Genomic DNA, 23,187 nt, shown 5'->3' with positions numbered 1-23,187 from the left:
AAATATAATGTGGAGCTACGTTCCATTTTCTTTTGCAATTATAGCGATTTCTTTATTTTGCCATCGTACTTTTAATGAGCCTATCAGTATTATCGAAAATGCGAGTGAATCTTATGATTATATTGTGGGTGAGAAAATAATAATGCAATTACTAATATAAAGAATTTAAATTGTTTATTTTATTATCCTTTATATTACTTGTTTCAGATACATACAACTTATTTATTTATTATTTTTTGCTTATCTATTGTGAAAAATGAAATAATAAGTGTATGAATTATTGATTGTAACAAATTCTTTATTTGAATAAATTAACAAATTATTATTTTTTTTCAGTTGGAGCCGGGACAGCCGGATGTGTTATGGCATCTCGATTATCAGAAAATCCAAATTCGTCCGTTTTGCTTGTAGAAGCTGGTGGCTATTTCGATTGGATTTCTTCAGTTCCACTTGCAGCCCCTCTGATGATTAATTCACATATGGATTGGGCTTATAAAACCGAACCCCAATGGTATTCTTCAAAAGGATTTCGAGATCAGGTAATACAAATTAATTTCAATCATTAAAATATAATTTCTAAGGGTTCACATCGATACTAAATTTAGCATAGAAATGAACCCTTTTTAAGCAGAGACACGAACCCATAATTCTATAAATTTGAATAAATTTTAAAGAGACAAAACTGGCCTCGCGGAAAGGGACTGGGCGGCAGTGGCCAAATAAATTTCCTAGTTCACTCTTTTGGAAGACCAGAGGACTTTTCGAAATGGCCCGGGGGTTGGTCATATTTTGATTTGCAACCTTATTTTAAAAAAGTCGCAGCTATAATGAATGTGAGGAAAGTTACATCAGATGAGGAATTAGTCAAGGCAGTTTTGGGGGCTGGCAAAAGTTTGAAAAATGAGGGAGAAAACTTTTGGATAGCTAGTGACACTTTGAGCGATGGAAGCAGATGGAGCACATATCACGCCTATTTACAAAGAGCCTGGAATCGAAAAAATCTTCATATTTTACCGAAAACTCTCGTCATGAAGGTACAATTTTAACATATTAAGTTCAATTTAAGTTCAATTTTTTAAATAATTGTTAAAATAACTATATTTTTTATTTGAAAAGGTGAATTTGGATCTGAATTCAAAAATCGAGGGCGTAGTTCTAAAATACGAGAATGGAACTATAGCGAGAGTTATTGCAAAAAAGGAAGTTGTTCTTTCTGCTGGAACTATTAGTACACCTCAATTATTAATGTTGTCGGGAATTGGACCTGCAACGGAACTCGAAAGACACAAGGTAATAAATGAAAACTATTATGAAATCGACACAACTCCGCAAAAGCGAAACATATTTTACTATCGGCGAATAAAGCAGATACCCAATGTACCGATTGCAGATAAGTTAGAAGTCTATCATGCCAGCGGTCGATATATGGTGACAAATATTTTTAACTTTAAAATACTGAAATATTTTAGTTCTTTTCAGATACCTGTTATTAAAGATATTTCTGGAGTAGGCCAAAATCTTTTTGATCATTTATATACACCAATTTATGTAAATCTTGAAGCCCCGGTCAGCTTTACAGTGAAAAAAATTCAATCCATGTCAACCGTATTAAAATATTTTCTTTTTGGAACAGGTAATTAAATATAATTTTTGTTTTAATTTAAATATATTTTTAAATTAATTAATTGAAGACTCTTTTCTTTTCTAAATATGCTAAGGAATGTTGGCAAGTAATGGAGTAATGGCGATAGGTCGTGTCAACAATAGTGGATTTTTACTATTTGGGAGCGGTTCTGCCGACGAAAAATTGTTAAAAGATATTGCAAATTATCAAACTGAGGTCAGCTTCACTTAATTAGTCTTTTTATAGTTAATTTCAAATATTAAAATTGTTGGAAAACTTATAAATTAGGTTTTCAGATCTCTCTTCCCTTCATACAAAAACACTTCACATGAAGGCTTTATTTTTATGACTAGCTGTTTTCAACCAAAAAGTCGAGGAAATATTACTCTGAGGTCTAATAATATTTTGGATTATCCTGCAATCGACCCTTCATATTTGGAGGATGATGAGGATGTGAAATGTTCCCAAGAAGGTGATAAATTATAATTGATTAAAATATCGTTATAGATCCCTATGCCAAATTTAACAACTTTGAAAATTATTTTTGCAAATTTATTACGGACGGGAACCCTTTCAGCACTGACGCAAACCCGCCCATGGTTTGAGAAGTAAGGAACTTTAATAATAATTTTTCCATTATTTTTAGCTATAAAACTAGCATTGAAAACTCTGGATACGGTCGAATTTCTAAAATTGGGTGCTAAAGTTCACGTTCCTAATTTGACGGAGTGTCAATATTTTCCACAAAATTATTGGGATGATAATTTTTCTGAGTGTGTCATCAGGATATCAGCGTATGGGAGCCATCATCCTAGTGGTACTTGCAAAATGGGAACCGGAAACGATTCAGTAGTCGATTCTCAACTTCGGTAATAATAATAATTCAATAATAGCACTATATTTATTATTTTGTAGTTCTAAATTCCTGTTACCGACATTACTGATATCGAGAACTTTTGAACGTAAGCTGTTTCGAAAAAAATGTCGGTAAGGTAGAAATCGTCTAAGTTCTACACGATCATAAGGGCCATTAATAGAGTTCTGAGCCGGTTATATTACTTTGAGAGTGGTAACGAGAATGAGAATATTACCAAGAATACAACCGAGAAATAAATTCTCTGAGAATCTATGAGAATCTCACAATTTATTTTAATTATTTTAATTAATACTATTTGGTAGAGAATTTAACTATTTTGTTGAAAATTCATCCTTTTTGGTTGAAAAAGTTTGCCTTTTTGGATTGAAAATTCCATTTTTTTCGTAGAAACTTATTTTTTTGTAACAAAGATTCAATCTTTGATGTTACTGAGTTAACTGGAATCTTTTTTGGATGAAAATTCAACTTTCTTTGTTATAAAAAATTCTGCTGCTTTACGATCAATTTAATATTTTTTGATAAAAATGATACTATTTGCTAGAGTTTCAATAATTTTGTTAAAAAGTCATCCTTTTTGGATGAAAATTCGCCTTTTTGGATTGAAAATTTAATTTTTTTGGTAGAAAATGATTTTTTGTTAAAAAGTTCATAGTTTGATCGTGAAAACTCAAAGAAAATCTTTTTCAACAGAAAATTCAACTTTTTTTTTTAAATTTATCTTTTTTATTTAAAACTTTATCTGTTATAGAAGAAATTTCATTTTTTGTATGAAAATGCAACTTTTTGGTTAAAAATCGTTCTTGTTTGCTTGATAGTTCAACTAATTTGGTTGAATCGCTTTGTTAATAAATCAATTTTTTTGTTAAAGATTTATATTTCAAGTTGAATAGTTATCTCGTTGGTTAAAATTTTAATTATCTTGTTATAAATTAACCTTCCTTAATTGGAAATTCAACTACATGGGTCAAAGTTAAACTACATTGTGAATTTTTTTTTTATTGAAGGCTTATGTCTGGTAGAAAAATTAACTGTTTAGTGTAAAATACATCTTTTTTTAGAATTCATTTTTTAACAGAAAATGGAACTTTTCCATTTTTTAAGATTGATATTTTTTAGTTAAAAATTCGCGTTGTTTTGGTTAAAAAAATTATTTTTTAGTTTGGAATTTCCTTTTTCTTTGCGTAAAAATTTTTTGAGTAAAAAATCTTTCTTTGTTGGAAATTCGTCTTTTTGGGTTTAAAATTATATTCTTTTGTTGTATAAATTTAATTCTTTTTTAAATTAAATATAAACTATGACACTTTTTCGTTGGTAATTTGTCTTTTTAGGTTGAATATTGTACTATTATGTTAAAAGTTCAATTATTTTGTTGAAAGTTCCAGTATTTTGTTAAAGAGTTATCTTTTAAATAGAAAACACTTTCTTTTGTTTGAAATAAATTAATATCGTTTGAAAATTTTTAATTTGTATATAAAACGCTGTAATTCCTGAATATGTCTGAGCTATAAAATAATTTATATTCAACCACTGATATAACCTTTACAATAAAAATATTGTTAAAAATCATAAATTCTTAAATTCTCCTCAATTCTGTCGTATTCTCGGTTATATAACCTGAACCTAAATTCTCGGAAAGTTAAGAACTCTATCCATTCAGGGCATTTGACACTTTTCCGATTCCAACTTTATTGACATTTTTTGGATTATAGGCATTTCACACGAAATGAGATATCAAGCTGACAGTTTGGGAAAATAAAGAAAAAGGACTAAGCAAATTCTTACGTACTAATGCATTTTTACAACTAAAAAGAAATGTAATTTTTTTGTTCCTAAATTTATTCTTAAATTCCCTTCGTCCCTTTTCTTTATTTCCTCAAACTTTCAGCTCAATATGTAATTTCGAGTGAAATTGGAATGATAAAAAAAATTCGGTAAAGTAGGAATTGGATAAGTGTCAAATGCTCTTAAAAATTGAAAAACAAAGAATATTTTTTCAGTGTTAAAGATATCCTGGGCTTGCGAATAGTTGATGCGAGTGTTTTCCCTGCACCAGTTTCAGGAAATCCCAACAGTGTGATAATCGCAATGGCAGAAAGGGCGGCCGATTTCATATCTTCGAATAAAAAATGATAGATGCTAATTTTATAATAAAAATCAATCAAAAATTTTTTTTAGAATTTTGAGTTTGGAAAAATATTTAACTTTTTATAAAACTGGATCAAAAAAGAGAAAATTTTAATGACAATATTTTACATTATAAAATATATTTACACAAGTTGATAAAGAGCTTTTAAAAAATTACGAATGTACAAAACATATATGAAGTTTATTATGAATAAAAATGAGAACTATGAATACAAGAAGATAATTATTTCAAACTGAATCTCCTTAATTTATTTCCTTGAAAATAAACTATAGATGCGATATGAAATTGCAGTAAGAATACAACAGCGCCATCTGATATGCGAACTATTGGATATCTCAAAGTGATTTGAGAAACTTTAACGAAAAAGAGCAATGAATATCAATCCATTTTAATCAAAAATATTATCCTAAGCTCTAAAATTAATTAAATACTACAAGGTTTCTTGCCAATATTGAAATTCAAATTTCTTCCTAAAAGTTCTAAATTGGTGGCGCTGTCGTAGCTACCTAACAGACGTATTGAAAAATTGACAGTAATGTCAAAAGAAGGAAAATCTGAGAAGTTATATTAATTGAATTATTTAATTAAAATAATTTAACATGGATATTGTGCTGCAAGAACATCGTGCGAAACATATTTATAGAGTTCCTGATGGACTGAGAGAGCTTTGCGCAGATATTTCACGAGAGGTTTATTTTTATTTCAATTTTTAGTTTTTAGTTTTGATATTCTTAATTTGTATTATCAGCAAAAAAATTATATTTTGTATACATAATAAAGCAATAAGTGTTTTAAAATATTTAAATCCCCCCTTTTCTTTTAAAATTAAACAAAATTATAAAATTGTTTTAAAAACTAGGTTCTTCGATCTCAACCCAGAAATATATATTGTTTTATTGCCGATTATACAGACGCACTTTTAATCACGAGAGAAAATGTTAAAGGTATATTATTATATATAATTTTGCCGTTAATGAAAAAAATTTTATTCCTGAGGAATTATTTTCTCAATAAGCTTGATCAATTTTTTTTCAAACAAAAAATTTCAGTTGCAATGAGAGTTGTACATAAGATAATGCTTGATAGTGAATCAATTATGGGTGTTCTTCAAAAAACTGGATTGTCGTTAAAACAAATTGCTGTTGCTGCTCCTCGACTTCAAGCAAGTTTTACTTTTTCAACATAAAAGATGATTTCAAAACAAAGAACAACTTTTTGAACAGAAAATTAAAGAATTAAATAAGAAATTATTAATTAAGTTAATGTAAAATACATTAAATTATATTTATTTCAAATTTAAAACGTAGAAAACTTTTCGAACTTACCTCGATGCAGTGGACATAAAAGCAGATCAAAATGAAACGGGTTTGTTAATCCATTTCTTCAAAAAAAAGTAATTAACTTAATTATGTATTAATCAATTTGATTACATAGACGAATATTTGGAAAAGAAGAATCAAATATCGATAGAAAACATTCTAAGGGAAACTGGAGCCACTTTAATTGATGCGAACAGAGCTGCAACACTCATTCAAGTAATTAAAAAAATATTAAATTAATTTAATGTTAATTACAAACATTTTTTGTTGTTGAAATTTGCTCGCGGAGCATGAATGCTTTTACAATACTTGTTCTTTTCATACAAATATTAAAATTACTTTATGTAAGTACTGTTAGAGAAAATTCACGGATTTAAAACTTTTTTTCAATACCATAGAGAATACAAAATAATATTAATAATAATAATACAATATACAAATTTTAAATAACTATGTTTTTTTTAAAAGTTTTTGAATACCTTAATTCAAAGTGAAATTAAATTCTAAATATTGAATAAGAAAAATAATAATAATCGAAAACAATTTTAAGTCAAGGAATATAAGTATTTGAGTTTTATTTTAAATTTATATGTATAAATATAATTTTGATAAGATTCTTGAGAAAATCAAAAATGTTTTTGAATTTCTCAAATGTGTCAAGAAGTTTGCAAGAAATCAAGAAATATTTGATAAATTTTCGCAAATGTTTCCAAATTCTCAATATTTCTAATCTATTTAAAACGTCTGAAATTCCTAAAAACATTTTAAACTGAATTGAATTTATCTTAAAATTTTGAAAAATCATTCGAAATGTAAAAAATTGGTCTTATAATCTTCTAAATTTTTTCTGGAATTTTGAGAAATTTTGTTCATTGTCTTGAAGCGTTTTGAAATTCTTTTAAAGCTTCTATTTTTTATAACCTTCAAAAATCTAAATTTCTAAAAAACTTGTAAAGCTTAAAATTCTTTTTGAATCTCCTTAATTTTTCTAGATATTCCTTGAATTTACTCGATTTTGTTTTATTTTTTATCTTACCAAATTAAAACAGTTTGCTTTAAAATCTCTTAAGAAAATTCTTTTTTTAAATCTTTTCGGATGTTCTAAATCCTTCTAAACTTTAAAAATTATTTAAATTTTTCCGACATTTTTTTTAATTATACAAAATTAAAAAATTGCCTGAAAATCGTTCACATTTTCCTTCTAACTTTTGAGAAATCTTTTGAAATGTTTTGAAATATTTTGAAATAATCTCTAAAAATTTCTTTTTTTAAATAAAAAATAATGAAAATTTTTTCTAGAAACCTAAATAATTTTTTTTTTCATTTTTGTGAAACCTTGTAAAATTTTTTTAAAAATCTTTACAAGTTTTAATTCTTTTTTAATCCTTACAAAACTTCTCAATATATGTTAAACTTACTCAATTTTTTCTAAAATTATGCAATATGGAAAAATTGCAAAATTTTGCTCTAAAATCTTTTATACTTTTTTTTAGAATTTTTAGGACATAATTACAAATGTTTTGTTATCTTTTTTCAATTTTCTCTTAGAATTAATTACAAAACATAAAAAATTTTTCCATGAATCTTAGGAACATTTCTCTTTATTCGCTTGATTTTGAAATTTTCAAAACTTAAAATTATGCTTTTAAAACAAAAACCAAGCCATTTAAATTTTTCCCAGAAATCTTGAAAAAAATGTAATGTTCTCAAATTTTTCATGACCGTAATGAAGTATGACTCCCCTCTCCCCTTTTTAATGTTACTTAGTATGTGACCCACCCCTCTTTTCTATCTCATACTATCCTTGATCTATTCACTCCAATCCTTTTCTATCTCTCGGTCAATATAGTATCTAGTCTATCTTTTTGAATCTCCACTTCTTTCTTTTGTCCTATCCACGTTTATCAGCGTCAATCTTTCACTTTCTCTCTGGCAATCTAAATTTCCGTCTATCTTTTTTAATCCTCTCTTTTTCATGTTATCCTATCCCTTATCTAATTACGTCAGTATTTTTCTATTTCTCGGTTAACCCTAAGTTTATAAACGTCAATCTTTTATTGCCTCTCTGTCCACCTAAATTTCCGTCTATTTTTTCAAGCCCCTCTTTTCTATCTTGTCTTATCCTTCATCTATTCATATAAATCAAATATCAGTCAAATTAAATTTTTATATAAATCCTCTAACCTTTCGACGGAAAAATGTTTAGATTAAGAAATAGATAGAACAAGATGGACGTTGATAGACGTATAGGATACGATGAGATAGGGAAGAAGAGATTGAAAAAATGGACGGAAATTTAGATTGACAAAGAGATAGAAAGAATAGACATAAACAGATAAAGAATAGGATGAGATAGAGAAGAGGAAGGCATTGTAAAAGATGAAGGAAATTTAAATATCCATAGATAGAAAAATATTGACGTGAATAGATGAAGAATAGAAGATTCAAAGGCGGAAATTTGAATAACGAGAGATAGAAAAGTATTGACATGAATAGATGAAGAATAGGATGAGATATAAAGGAGGGAATGGAATGAGATAGGAGTTAATTTAGATTGAAAAATAAATAGTAAAAGATCAACGTTGACAGATGTATGATGCAATAAAATAGAGAAGAGGGAGTTAAAATAGATAAATGTGAATTTAGATTGAAAAATAGATGGAAGAATATAGACGTTAATAGATGTAGGATATGATAAGAGATAAAAGAGATTGAAAAATATAGAAAAGAATTTAGATTGACAGAGAGATAGAAGGTGATACATTTTCTCTGTCTCATCCTACCAGTAAGATTCAAAATCATTCAAAAAGATAGGGCCTTTTTACTTTTATCAGGGCAAGACACTTTTTCAATCTAGACAACAAGTTATGGATTTTTTTAATCACGAAAATTAAGGATTATATAAACATTCCGTTTTACCTCGCAAACTTTAAACTGCAGAGTACATGGCCCTAAGCCAATAATTAAAAATGATTAAGCATGGCTTAATATCAGTGTAATACTTAAAAACAATATTAATAGGCTGCATTTCGAGGACATTATCAAAGAATGTTAGAACGAGAACAAAAAGGAGAAATTCAGTGGCAAAGAGCAGTTGTAAATACGATGCAAATTTTGAGAAAAGCAGGAATAAATCAAAGTGAAGCATCGAAAACTGCAACTTTAATTCAAGTAATGGTTCCAAAAAATTGTAGTATGGAAAAGATCCATTCTTAAGATTAAAAATAAATGACGTTATGATTACAGATTTCTGTTACCAAACTTACTTTTTAGCATGGACATGAACCCATTTAGCAAATATCTGAACCATTGCAGTCTCTCAATATAGAGATTCGTCGGTAATAAAAATCTGTAATAAAGACGCATGAATTGCTGATTTAAATAATAACAATCACTAGTAAAATAAGTGAAATAAGATTTTTTAATGATTTCCTAGTCTGCTTATCGTGGTTACTACACTAGAAGGAATATTAAAATAAAAATAGGTAAGCATTAAAGTAAAATTATCATAACAATATATAAATATTAAAATATATTGAATATTTATTGAAACGCATTTTTTATCATTTTCTTAATTTAACGAATTGTTGCATTAAATTGGAAATAGAAGAGGAAAAGGAAAGAAAGCAAATGGACTATCTCGAACCTAGAGAAACAATTCAGGCTGTTGCTTGGCTTGATATGATGTTTGATGATTCTGGCCTTACGAAAGAACAAGCTAACGAAGCCGCTTCTATCATTCAAGTAACATTTAAATAAAAATATTATTGATTCTTTGTTCAGGAAATTGGTCCCGAATATTTGCATCGGCACCACTCCTGATAGAGTATTAAATCTGAAAGTAAAAATTTTATTAGAGACTCTAACTACAAATGAATTTTTGAATGTTTACTAATGATAGAAACGAAGATGTGGGATCGCAAAAGCGAACGAGAGAATTATAATTTTCGAATCTGATAATGAACGGATTACGATAACATAATTCCCAATCAATGAAATTCTTTTACTCCTTTCTTAATTTTTAATGTCCAGGATTCTATTTAACTTACTATTTATTTTATTATGAAAATTTAATGGTGTGCATCATGTGTAGCTGAAAGAACCCATCTATTTCTTATTTCTCGGGTTCTATGGTATGCAACAAGTCCTGATGTCTTCTTGAGTGCTTTTCTAATTTTTTTACTTGATTGAGTATTTTATAGGGTGGCTTGGCCGCAAATTTTAGCCACTTTTCCATATCATACTTCGAGTTTCCCTCCTGAGGTTAATTGTCATTGTCTCCCTGTGATGATTTAATATTCAATTGTCGAATAGGCTGCGCACTTTAAGTTTGAATGTATTTCTTTGAAAGCATGAATGGCTCTGTTTTGTTTTTAGTAATGATATTCGTTCCACTTGGAAGCAGGAAATTAGCTTTAATTAATTCATCATTTATCATTTCAGGCTTCCTAAGCTTAGGAGTTAAAATTTACCATTTTCTATATATTATTATATTTGTCTTCAATTCTCTTATAGAGTAGAGCTTTTCAATTTCACCAATGACATCTATGCTGTCAAAAATTGCGGTTGAATTTTCTTTGAGTGTGGTTATATAATCATCTAAGTTTTTGGAAATATGCTTTCTAGAGCCATTTATTCTGTTTCTATTGTTTTTAAACGTGTGCATTGTTCATGTGTTTTGAATATCACATTGCATTATTCCGATAAAATTCATTTGTTCAATCTGATAAATGATGTTTGCATGCTTATTGTTTTTCTCATAACTTTTTCCAAAGATCCCTGGTTTTGAAAAACTGCTTCTTTTGATGACTGAATTTTTTTTATTGATCATGACAACGGTGTGATATTTTGTGGATTCGTGCCCAAAAGTACTGACGATAGATATTTCAACTCCGTCTATTTCAGTACCAAAAATTACATTTTGAGAAAAAAAAATGAGAAGTCTTATCATTTTGACTAAGGGTGTCCCCCGATATTTTCATTTTTTTTCTTCAGAACTAGATTCCACATGAGGGCTTTTTATATTATTTTAAAAATATTTACATGGTCTTTTTTTATTTGTTTTTGTTTCTTTTTCTACTTTAGTACTATTTATTGTATTTTTTCTAAATGCCTCGAGCTTGGTGCCCCATATTTTGTAATTATTAAATATTTTTCAGACTCGAGGCTCGCAAATTTCCCTAGTCCTCGCGACTACAATATAAATCGTTATTTTTACACTATTATTCCAGACTACGTATCTGCTTGTTTCCATAATAATTATTACGCGGTATATCAAATTGCTGATTGCTTCAAATTATATTATAATCACCGTTTCTTTTTCCACCTTGCCTATTTCCAGAGCTTACATTTCCTTCGCCATTATTTTCGCATTTTTATATATTCCATTTTCTACGCTACCATTTGAGAATCTTTGATTGTTATTTTTTGCATTATTAGAATTTGAGTGATTGGGACCATTTGACCATGGACCTTCATTTTTTTGAAAATGTCGAGTCTGGTCAGCGAATAATGTATCATGACCCGAGTCTTGATTATTAAACACTCGATTTTCACGATTTTCATAACCAGAATGTTGGTACCCACGACTTCGATCATCAAAATTACCCCGATTTTGTTTGTTATCGAAACTTTGGTTTCGATCATCGAACCGTCTGCGATCATGATAGCTCTGATCTCGAAAGTCATGTCGATCCTGACCATTACGACCGCGGAGGCCATAATTATTATCTGGTCTATTTTGACAATTTTGATCAGTTTGCCAACTGTTTTCTCATTGCTGCCTATAGTTTTCAAAATTTCCCCCTCGACGATCGCTCTCGACATTTCTTTGGTTTTGATAACTGCGTGGATGTGTTTGATTTTGGTATCTATTGTTTTCTTGATAATTACTTCTGCCATCTCGATGACAATTCGAATTCCCTTTATAATAATTTTGTTGATATACCGAATTTTCACGTGGAGAATATTGTTCATGACAATTTAATGGCTGTGCCAAATCAAATGATTCCAAAAACTCCAAAAATCCCTCGCTGGTTTTCATATATCTTATAATAAAACCGTCTTTGCCTTTTAGTAAAATTTTTTGATAAACTTGCTATTATTTCAGAATCAGAGGATAATGGAATCAGATCTCTCGCGTTATTGATCATTTTTAGTGCGTATTCTGATCTTGTTAAATTTCCTGGTATGTAATAGCCATATTACAGGGCTTTTCCGATTCTGAATCTTATATCCTAATTCCAGAATTTTTTTATGAATTTTTATCTGAATGATGTTACGTTATCGCTCATATTATTTCGTGCTAAACTCCACCACTCTCTGGCCATGCATTCTAAGCAGAATTGAATCACAAAATGAAAATCGAATGTCCTGACATCTAAAGCTCTAATATATTGTTCAAAGTCATTCAAAAACATCATGGGACGTTCACGGCTTGTATCAGAGAATTTTGAAACAGGATAATTCTTTATTTGCATTTCTAATGTACATTGTCGATCTTCCAGATCTTGCAATCGTTTTCAATTTTGCATATTAGTTACAACCAAATCTGCTGGACCTACATTTATTTCTTCAGTAACTTTCTTTAATACATCGACTTTCTTTTCAACATCTACAATGTTTTCTTCTAAACATGTTCTATGTGCATTACATATTTCCCTATAGGAATTCACTTGCCTACCTATTAGTGTTGCATTTGAACGAGGAATACGAGAAATGAGCAACAACGAGAAAAGCTCTCGTCATTTTTTATGAAATCTCATCTCATCTCGTCTAATATAAGTGAGCTTCTCGAAAAATCGTATATTTCGATCAACTGCCTTTTTAGTGTCAAAATTAACATTCGTAAAAAAACAAATGTCATAAGTAGTGTCACAAAGTATGAAAATAGACATGGGAGGCAAAAAAAAACATAGCATTCAGAGATTTTTTTTCATCATTTTTCTTGTCCGCCATTATTAAGAATATATTTATACGTACGTTTATCATTGCTTTAATTTCAATTTAGAGATAAATGGGAAATGTTTTACCTTTCTTATTTCATTTTACATTAAGATCTCAATAATTTAGATTTATTAATATAACCTATCAAAATTTTAATGAGTTCTCACCGACTCACAATAATATCAATTTAGATTAATTCTCTCTATTATGCTTTTACGACCTTATTGCCTTCGGGTATTATTGTGTACGAAAAGCGCCCGGTTCAACGTACTCTGCGAGGTGTGGGTGACGCGATGTACCTGTAATCTAATTATTATGTTGCCGGAAACTCTAAGCTTGCAACCGATGAAAATGTTGCAATTCTCCCTTCTTTCAAAAACTTTTGTGTCCCACCAGGGGTATCAGTTGTAATATAATTTCAATTTTAAGAAGTTATTTATCTTTCCAAAACATCTGTTTCTGAGTAAAATTCTATTTTTTTTTTCATAAAAATTCTATGATTGTTTATTAATTCAATTGTGTCGCTAAATCGTAGTTATAGAAATATATATAAAACAGTTCGATTTCTCAACGGATTTAATTTTCTCTATTCAGGAAATTGGTCCCAAATATTTGCATCGACACCACTCCTGATAGAGTATTAAATCTGAAAGTAAAGGTTTTATTAGAGACTCTAACTATAAATAAATTTTTGAATGTTTTCTAATGATAAAAACGAAGATGTGGGATCACGAAAGCGAGCGAGAGCATTATAACTGTCGAATCTAATAACACCGGCACACAAAAAAGTGGTCTGTCCGACACAGGCTCTGAACTCAATGCTTTAGACGCGGTCGCGTATATTCGAGTGTGGCGCCATCTAACAAGCCCGCAGGTTTTTAAGATAAGATAAAAGATGCTTGAGATTATATCCAGATGATTTCTAGATGATTTAATTTAAAAACTTATAAATTAAAAACTAATAGAAGAAACAAATAGAAATACATAAAGAATTGGTTAGTTAATTATTTATGTATTTCTGTTTGCTTTTTCTATTGGTTTTTCCATTAGAAAAATTGTTTTGAAGAAATAAGAAGATGATTCATGTATGGTTGAAGGCAGTTTTTATTTGAAACTTGTAGTTATTTCCATAAACATTGGATCCTAAATTACTTTTATAAATGTTGTAGACTTAGTTGTTGCATTGTTTAATTGATAAACGCCGAATTCGTTAAATTTATGAAATAAAATATGGAGGTTTTGCTCCAAAAAATATTTTTTCTCATCTGATTTGGTTCAAAAGTAAGGAAAAGTTTCCGTCAAAAAAGAATTTCAATACGGAAAAATATGGTTTTCAATTTTGACCACTTTTCAACTACTTTTCAAGAAGATTTCCAAAAATTCATAAAGATTGAAAAGATTCTTCAAAGCCATGCAAATTTTTCTGACAGCACTGGACACCACAAACAAACACAAGACACTCAAAACATTCGACAGCTGTGATTTGGTAAACAGTAAAGGAGTGAGAGAGATAGATTCAAGTATGGCCCCTGAGCGACGTGAAGGGGGGAACGACCGACAGAGCCATCTAACCAGCCCGCAAAACAGTATCAGAAATATAAGTGACCGCGGTTTCCTATACTAGTGTCCAGAGCCTGGTCCGACAGACTACACTGCCATATCTATATGTTTTTGGGGTCACTGATTCTGAATCCGGGGTTCAAATAACCCAGTTGGCTCATATTTGATCAAAAAACGCAAAAATAGATGCAAAGTCGACCTTCATATAAAGCTGGGTCTTATGAAACAGTTTGTCAAAGCACTTGACAAGGATGGCGATTGCTATGCGTATTTGGAAGATCAATTTCCACAACTTTCCGAAGGAAAATTAAAAGAGGGGATCTTCCATGGACTGCAGATAAGAAAAATGTTGCAAGATCGAGAATTCATTACAAAAATGTCTGGCACTGAAAAAGATGCCTGGCTTAGTTTTAAAAATGTTGTGAAAAACTTTTTAGGCAATAAGAAAAGTCCAGACTATCAAAATGTGGTTTCAGAAATGGTAACAAGCTTTGGTAAACTAGGCTGCCTTATGAATTTGAAGCTTCATTTTCTTCTTTCGCATATAAATAAGTTTCCAGACAACCTTGGAGACTTTAGTGAAGAGCAAGGCGAACGTTTCCACCAGGATATAAAAGAAATGGAGAGGCGATATCAGGGATATTGGGATATCAACATGATGGCTGACTACTGCTGGAGTTTGAAACGAGATCAAGTCAATCAAGGTACCAAACGAAAGCGAAACCCACTACGTCGGACTTTTGAGGACAAAAGGGTACGATACAAGCGATATAAATAAAAAAGAAAATAAAAGAACCCTATAAGCGTGAGAGGCAAGGGGACTCACGGTAATAAAGCACCCCAAAGGGAACAGAATTTACTACGTCCATGCCGTTGTTCCTGGGTAACGCTAAAAGTAAATAAAACTTATTTACAAAAAATCCTACTATTGACATGCAAGGAGACTAATGCAAATTAAAAACCCCGAAACGTGAGACGCAAAGGAAATCTACGTTGAACGACAATCCCAGTCGAGGAAGGTAAAGGTTTAAAGGTTTTTGTCGATCTTATGTCTAATTTTTTTTTTTTTTTATAAAATATGAGCCAACTGGGTTATTTGAACCCCGGATTCAGAATCAGTGACCCCAAAAACATAAGGATATGCTGGATAAGTCCACCGGGAATGAAGATATATTTTGTTTGGAAAAATATGCACGAAAAACCGCTGTTTTCGTCGATTTTACCTCTATTTTTGCATTTTTCGATCGAATATGAGCCAACTGGGTTATTTTGGCCCCGGATTAGAATTCAGCGACCCCAAAAATATGATGATATGCTGATTTAGACCACCGGGAATGAAAAATTTTTTTGTTGCAAAAGTATACAAGAAAAATCGCTGTATTCGCCGATTTTACGTCTATTTTTGCGATTTTCGAAAAAGTATGAGCCAAATTGGTTATTTCGGCCTCAGATTCGAATTCAGCGACCCAAAAGACATATAAATATGTTGGTTAGGTCCACCGGGCGAGAAAATATATTTTTTTGCAATAATATACCTGAAAAATCGCTGTTTTTGTCGATTTTACGTCTATTTTTTCGTTTTTCAGAAAAATACGAGCCAACTTGGTTATTTGGACACCGGATTCGAATTCAGCGACCTAGTGTTGTGTGTCGGACAGGCCACTTTTTTTGTTTGCCGGTGTAATTAGCGGATTACGATGTCGAAACTCTCAATCAACGAAATTCTCTTACCCCTTTCTTAAGTTTTAAAGTCCAGGATTCTTTTTAACTTACTTTTTATTTTTATTATGCAAATTTAGTGGTGTGCATCGTTTAGATTTGTAATCTTTACTAATCTTAATAGCATATAAGCCATTGATTGAAGAGAAATTGTGAATTAATTTGAAAAACGATTAGTGTTCTTTAAGAAATAGCATTGAAAGACTTTTGAGTTCCCGTTTTGAAGACGGGTTAAAGAAAATTCATTTTCTTAATTCTCTTATGGAACACTCAATTTTCCTTCCAATTGGGTTTTTTTATTTTATTTTTATTTTACAGCTAAATAATGACGTATTTATTATGTAAGCGAACCAGTTATTCGATAAGTTGTCGCATCAATTTCCCGACCTGTCACCGATTCCAAGCTAGGCTAAAACTCTCAAAGCCCGTCCTGGCAAAACCATCTGTCGCGGGTCTTTTCATTTACCAGACCCGTTCATCCCCTCTTTTTTCTCAATGGATGCGCACTCAATTATCGATTTTCTTTCAATTCGCACTCGTTTCACGTAATACCTACAATCTTCAGATATATGTGTATGTAACCCTTTCGGTTATGAATTCAAGAGAGGTCATAAAGTAGCGTAATATAAATATTGGTCACCCATTCTGAATTGATAATTTTGTTTTTATTCTCACGAATATTCTGAACTACTTCAACTTTATTTAAGAATTTTCAAATAATATATTTTTGATTTGATCAAATTATCATTTTAGAGAGCCTTCAGAAATTACCGTGGAAAAAGAAATTCCAAAGAAGTCCCAAAAATTACTTCATCCAGATCGTTGGTTGTAGAAGCGATAGTCGATAATTTGCATCAAAAAGTTTTTAAAAATATTTTAGACCGAGATGATTTTCCAAAAGAATTAGGATCTCGTGAAATGTTATCAGAATCTATTGATAAAGTTCATAGTGCTTATAAAGAGCTTTTGAGGAAGTCTCAATATTCTGAAGGAGGTAAAAAGTACTTTCTTTTAAATTTATTTTTCCTTGTATATTAATTTTTTCAACGCAGAAATTAAAATTAAAGAAGATGAACTTTTCGACTTGGAAAAAGATGAATTAGTACAAAATAAAGTTGGTAAGAGAAATTAAACTTAATTCAACCAATAAGACAGTTTTTTTTTGAACATACATAATTTAATGTAATTTTATCAGATTTGAAAGAAAGTAAAGAAGAGACAGAAATGGTTGATGTCAAAATGATAGAAGAGAAAATAGAAGAAATTAAGGATCAAGAAGAAGTTGAGGGGTCTAAACAAGTTCAAGAAAATCAAGATCAAGAGGACGAAGGCAAACATGAAGATCAAGAAAATGAAAAAGATCAGGAAAATCAAGAAGATCAATAACCAGAAAATGAGAATCATACTGATCGCGTTCGCCATGATCAAGAAGAATAAATTAAAGTTATTATTTATTTACAAAAAAAGTTTTTTTTTCGTTAATAAAAAATGTAATTTGCAACAAAAATGTTCAGCAGTCATTAAAATGTTTCTTTTCATGATAATATTTTCATAATTCTGGGTCGTCTCATCTAGCTAACTAAAATATGTATTACAAAAATTGCTCTTTAATTACTTTCTACAAGTATTGATACAAATGTTAATAAATTAATGAAGGAATTTTCTTTGAACCGTAAAACATTATGAATACTCTAGAAATTTTATTCTTCCTTAATCTTTCCTAAAATGCACATCACCTTAAACTAGTTTTCGACTTTTTTTGTTTATCCGAATAGTCAGTTTACTTAATTTTCATTTTTCCGAATTACTGTTTTCCTTCATTTTTCTTCTTCAGCATTGCAAATATGTTTTCAGAATTTTTATTTTAACAAGATTACGGTACAAATAGCCCAGTTTCAAGGTATCACATTTCGTACCGTAAATAATCTGAAAGTTATAAAACAGAAAATTATTATTACCATTATTATTATATCATAAATCCAAATCCCTTTGGGAAAACGTAATTCTCTCGGTCCAAGCCTCGTTATATAAAATCTTTAAAACCCACTTTTCATCTCCTAATTAATGATCCCAGTACAAAGGATATTATATAATACTATGAACTAATGTAAATCATAAAATTGTATTACCTATCACATTCGACAACCTAGAAGGGATTGGGACGAAATTAAGTTAAATTTTTCGCTATTTTCGAATTATTTCTCAAATTTTAAAATCATTTAGCTAAAGGCTAAGCTCAGTATGGAAATACTTCGAAAGATAATGTGGCTAGGCAGACATATCGTTAAAATCATATAACAAATGTTTATTTATTTTATTTATTGAACAGTGTATGGGCAAAGCCCTTTTGTTACAAACTAAATTTTCTTAAGACTAAGTCCTTAAGTATAATAACTGTTATGCTTAGGCCGCAATGTTGTCGGCATGGTATACGATTTTTCGCAGAGCATTTCTGAATCGGTTTGCTGAGGTTTCGAAAAAGTATAATTCCTTGCACATTTGATTAGCTTCCCTACATATTCTCGTTATAACAGAGTTTGCCCCGTAGTTAGTGTGATGATAGGGTTCCATGAACAGATTTCTATTCCTCAGTAAATTCGGTGGCGCATCCCAGGTGGAAATGTCGGTAGTGTGCCGGAGTTCACCACCGGTGTAGTACTGGCCCAGTACTGCCCACCAGTACAGACAGCCAGTGGTTCGCCCAGTACTGGCAGAACGTTGGCTGCAAAACCGGGGCGGCACTATGCCAGTAATACAAAAATAGACTTTAAAAAAAAACACGTCTAAAAATGTTGCCAGGGTGTTTTGAAATGTCGAGAAATTGACTATACAATTAAGGTGAAAACATTTTTTTGCTATTACTTTTTTAAGGAAAATATTCTAAGTTCCAACTCCATGAAAAATAGTCGAAAACACTTAAAAAGCAAAACTTTACACGAAGGTTTAAAGAAAATTGTTATTAAAAAAATGGTTGCACAACGTCGTAAAAATTTTAAGTTCCGTTGATACAAATTTTAATGCTCATTAAATGTTATTATCAGAACTTTTGAAATGGTCTACAATTCGAACAAATAAAATATTACACGAAGAAAAATTGTATTCGATTTAAATTATTTATTTAACAATTATTTCATTAATATTCCTATTCGAAGTTCATGTATTTTACATTCACATAACGTCGTATAATAATAAATAATTAGAAAAAGAGATCTCAAACTTTGGTACTTGAACTTTTCTGAACTGTGGCTTATAAGGATGGCTGTTTCACCAAGTTTTAACTTGTCGGTTTAGCGCAGTGGTTAGCACACCCGACTGCTAGGCGATAGATTTAGGTGGTATAGATATGCAGGTTCGGGCCCCCCTTTGCGTTAGAAATTTTATTTGTAATATAATGTTTAAAAATGTAATATATGTATTTATTCTAAGCAGTTCCATTAATAAGTATTGACAAAATACTCGCAGTCAATTATTATTTATTTTTTAAATACCTTTTTTGTTATATCTTTAGATTATAGAAATAGTGGGTGTTAAAATTAAACAAATAGTTTCAAATATATATTTTTGTAACTATAAATAATATTTGGACGATATACAGTCGTATGATAATAAATGGATGGTCTATAAAAAATTAAATAATTAAAAAATTTTTTTAAATTAACTCTGGCATTTTCGTACGCCAGAGGTTCGCCAGTACTGCCCCAGTACTGGCAGTTAGTACTGCGCCAGTTCTGGCACGCCAGTACCTCCAATAATTACAAGCCAGTACTGGCACAGTACTGACCCAGTACAGCCAGCCAGTACTGAAACTCCGGCAGGCTGTACTGACCTAGTCCTGGGCCGGTGGTGTATTTCTACCTGGAATATATATTTATGTCACATAGTAAACTTGGACAATTGATGTTGTTATTTAAAATATTGTACACAAATCACATCTCGGCAAACATAAATCGTTCAGAGAGTTGCAATAGGTAGGTTTCTATACCACTGAGGCGAACTCTAAGAGCGGTCTTACCACCGAGAAATACAATGTTTTTAGGGCAGCCGGTTTTTGAATTCCGATGCATTTCTCGTGGCAAAGCCCAGCGATCTGAGGGTTTTGTTGATTGCATTTGCAGCTTGTGCATTAAATGTCAAAGCGTCATCTAGGAGTATCCCAAGGTCTAGCACCACGGCAAACCTAGTATGTTCTTCTCCTGCGACGTTGTACTAATGAGTAAGGATAGATTTAAGGATAGATAGATAGATAGATTGCACCAAGTTTGCAGTCAATCGAGATCTGACTGCAGGCTGATGCAATCAGACTGGGAGCGGATTGATTTGTATATCTTTAGATCATCAGCAAAGAAAAGAAAAAGGCAGAATTTTATAATCAAACTAATATCGTTGACATGTAGAAGAAATAGGAGAAGGCCGAGATGCGAGCCCTGTGGGACTCCGGAAGTATAGCTTGAAAGGGTTCCGATTAGCTGCTTTTGGCGCAAACTGACTCCCATCTATCGCTAAGATAGCTTGCCAGCCACATGAGCATTTTGTTTTGAAACCCCTAGGGCTCCAAACTTTGCCACAAGAATTGCGTGATCTACTTTGTCAAACGCTTTCGAAAAATCTGTATATATGACGTCGACCTGGAAGCCTAATTCCATCTAGTGAATGAGGTAGTGTGTATAGACTCACAGATTTGCGGCGGTAGATCTCCCCCTCCTAAAGCCATGCTGCTTCTCGATAATAGCATTAGATGAGGCAAGGTATAATTTGTCGCTGATTATATTTTCGAAGATTTTAGGTATCGCATTGAATATGGTTATGGGTCGATAGTTTTTGACTTCGTTACGGCTCCCGTTTTTGAGAATGGAGATTACGATACCCTTTTTCTACTCAAACGGAAAATGACCTTCTGCGAGTGACTTGTTAAACAAGAGGAACAGCGGTTGTAAAAATGGGGAGCAGCAGGATTTCAGGAGGGGACGAGGCACACCATCAGATCCCGCCCCTTTATTCGAATCAAGACTGAGTAGTTTATCTTTAATATCGTTTCTGGTTATATGATTATCAGAGAAGTCGACCGATTCAGCGAAACTAAAATTCGGAACATTGTTAGTTGGCGTTGGATAAACCCATTTGCAAAAGGATGCGAAGAGCCCGGCTATATCTTCACTAGTGTCAGCAGTTACTCCGTTTAACAGCATTTGGTTTGGAATACCAGTGTTTTCACGCATGGAGTTTGTGTATTTCCAAAAAGTTTTCGGGTTCAATATTATTGATCTTTTTGTATCGTCAAGGTATTTTTTGTAACACGAATGGGCTACACGTTTATCATGGGCCCTTAGATTAGAAAACAGTTGGTAATCAACGTTAGTTCGCGTTTATTTATATTTAAGGTGAGCAATCTTTTTTGCTGTTATTAACTCTTTGAGCTCTCCACTGAAACAGTATGGACAGGTCGATGATTTAAAAATTTGAATGGGCACAAAGTGATCGATGGCGATGTACACATACGCATACAATTTTTCGATGGCCTCATCTGTTGTTAAATTATATCGAATAAGGAATCTCAATGAACGTAAGATAAGAACGAACAGATAGCTGCATTATTGGCGATCTTAAAATTATAACGCACATGTGTGTCATTTTCTGAACGAACTTCATTAATAACAATGTTTACATTTTTTTCTAGGATCAAGGGAGGATTGTATTTGTTGATCTAACGCGTCCGAGATCGTGTTGACAATGTGCAATTTTTGCATTCCTATAGGTATGCAACTAGGTCCAAAATCAGAATCGTCGTTCCAGGAAGCATAGGGTATGTTAAAATCGCCAAATATTCTAAAAGCTGCGGTTGGGAAGGCCAAGGAAAGGTCTTCTAGTAGCGAGCATAGATCAACGTATTTTAGATGGCTGGCGTTAGGTGGAATGTAGGTAGAATGTAGTATTATATAGAAAAAAAGGCAAAGAAACTTTCTTTATGTTCAATTTTGGTTTTTTTTTTTTTTGGTTAACTTTGATGACATACAATTTTGACATTGTGCTTCCGTAGCCCATTACTTTCACAGAACATTGTGTATCGAGGACGTAAGGAAGGCTATTTTGACGAGTGTGTACTTGCCGCCCGAGAGAAGCAAGGGCAGAAGTAACATGAGGCAAAAATCAAAATAGCCTTAAGCTCTTGATACTCGCTATACTTTTTGTCCTACTCTCCATGAAAACAAGCATGTGAAGCAGATAAAGGAAATTTGGTGCGCACGACCAGACAGGGTCTGGATCGATACATCTTTCTGCATATCTCTTACTTCTCTCTTTCACCATTTTCCCTTTCCTATTTTTCTCTTCCATTTTCCTTTCCCCTCTCTCATTTCCCTTTTCCTTTCCCTTGTGCACTAATCCCTTTTCAGCCGTTATCCTTTGTCGTTTCCCCTTCCCTATTCCTGATTCCCCTTTTCACCATTTTCCATTCCCCTTTCCCTTTAACACTTTCTCATTTCCCCTTGCCCTTTTCTTTCCCCTTTCACAATCTCTTCACCGTTTTCCTTTCTCATTTTCACCCTTTCCCTTTCTCATTTTCCTTTTCCACCTTTCCCTTTACCGTTTCCCCTTTCCCTTTTCACCCTTTCCCTTTTCCCCTTTCTCCATTTTCCCGTTCCCTCTGCTTTTTTCTTTTTCCTATTTGTCCCTTTCTCCTTTGATTTTCCCTTTTCCCATTGCCGCCTTTTCCTTTCCCGTTTCCCCTCTTCCGGTTTCTTATTTTCTATTTTCCTTTTGCCCATTCTCTTTTACTGTTTCAGTTTCATCTTTTTCCCTCCCCCTCTAACCTTTCCCTTTTCATCCTTTCCCCGTTCTTTTTAACCTTTTTCTATTTTTTCTGTTTCCCCTTTCCATTTTCAACTTTTCCTTTTCACCCTTTTGCCTTTCTCATTTTCCCCTTCCCTTTAACTATTCCCTATTCCCCTTTCACCCTTTCCACTTTTATTTTTCTCTTTTACCCTTTTACCCTTTTCCCATT

The 23,187-nt window shown here is 31.7% G+C and overlaps 2 protein-coding genes across 3 annotated transcripts; both read left to right on the top strand.

Moving 5' to 3' along the window:
- The first annotated feature begins 7 nt into the window (after window positions 1-7).
- Window positions 8-4,696, top strand: LOC117172507 (neither inactivation nor afterpotential protein G-like). The gene is made up of 9 exons (XM_033360520.1): window positions 8-128; window positions 337-539; window positions 675-1,034; window positions 1,117-1,290; window positions 1,480-1,633; window positions 1,719-1,840; window positions 1,913-2,096; window positions 2,271-2,493; window positions 4,499-4,696. Exons 1-9 carry the CDS (start codon window positions 8-10, stop codon window positions 4,629-4,631), a joined length of 1,674 nt encoding a protein of 557 aa, XP_033216411.1. The 3' UTR covers window positions 4,632-4,696.
- A 484-nt stretch (window positions 4,697-5,180) lies between these two features.
- On the top strand, window positions 5,181-17,684 carry LOC117172159. 2 transcript variants are annotated; one of them, XM_033359969.1, is made up of 11 exons: window positions 5,181-5,336; window positions 5,507-5,591; window positions 5,697-5,809; window positions 5,955-6,012; window positions 6,082-6,182; window positions 8,988-9,137; window positions 9,403-9,451; window positions 9,574-9,710; window positions 16,944-17,184; window positions 17,258-17,308; window positions 17,386-17,684. In XM_033359969.1, exons 1-11 carry the CDS (start codon window positions 5,247-5,249, stop codon window positions 17,574-17,576), a joined length of 1,266 nt encoding a protein of 421 aa, XP_033215860.1. In that variant the 5' UTR covers window positions 5,181-5,246; the 3' UTR covers window positions 17,577-17,684. The 2 variants fall into 2 exon arrangements, with proteins under 2 accessions (XP_033215860.1, XP_033215867.1); XM_033359976.1 differs by lacking the exon at window positions 5,507-5,591 and having other exon boundaries at window positions 5,236-5,336.
- The last annotated feature ends 5,503 nt before the right edge of the window (window positions 17,685-23,187 follow it).

Source organism: Belonocnema kinseyi, chromosome 1 (assembly GCF_010883055.1).
Source record: "Belonocnema kinseyi isolate 2016_QV_RU_SX_M_011 chromosome 1, B_treatae_v1, whole genome shotgun sequence".
NCBI lineage: Eukaryota > Metazoa > Arthropoda > Insecta > Hymenoptera > Cynipidae > Belonocnema > Belonocnema kinseyi.
The sequence above is the reverse complement of the archived record's forward strand: the minus strand, read 5'-3'. Positions and strand labels throughout refer to the sequence as shown.

Coding starts and splice junctions, on each gene's coding strand:
- LOC117172159 (XM_033359969.1), top strand. CDS start 5,247: ATGGATATTGTGCTGCAAGAACATCGTGCGAAACATATTTATAGAGTT. Junction 5,810..5,954: donor TTGCTGCTCCTCGACTTCAA/GCAAGTTTTACT, acceptor TTTAAAACGTAG/AAAACTTTTCGAACTTACCT. Junction 17,309..17,385: donor ATTAGTACAAAATAAAGTTG/GTAAGAGAAATT, acceptor TAATTTTATCAG/ATTTGAAAGAAAGTAAAGAA.
- LOC117172507 (XM_033360520.1), top strand. CDS start 8: ATGTGGAGCTACGTTCCATTTTCTTTTGCAATTATAGCGATTTCTTTA. Junction 1,841..1,912: donor TTGCAAATTATCAAACTGAG/GTCAGCTTCACT, acceptor CTTATAAATTAG/GTTTTCAGATCTCTCTTCCC. Junction 2,494..4,498: donor GTAGTCGATTCTCAACTTCG/GTAATAATAATA, acceptor ATATTTTTTCAG/TGTTAAAGATATCCTGGGCT.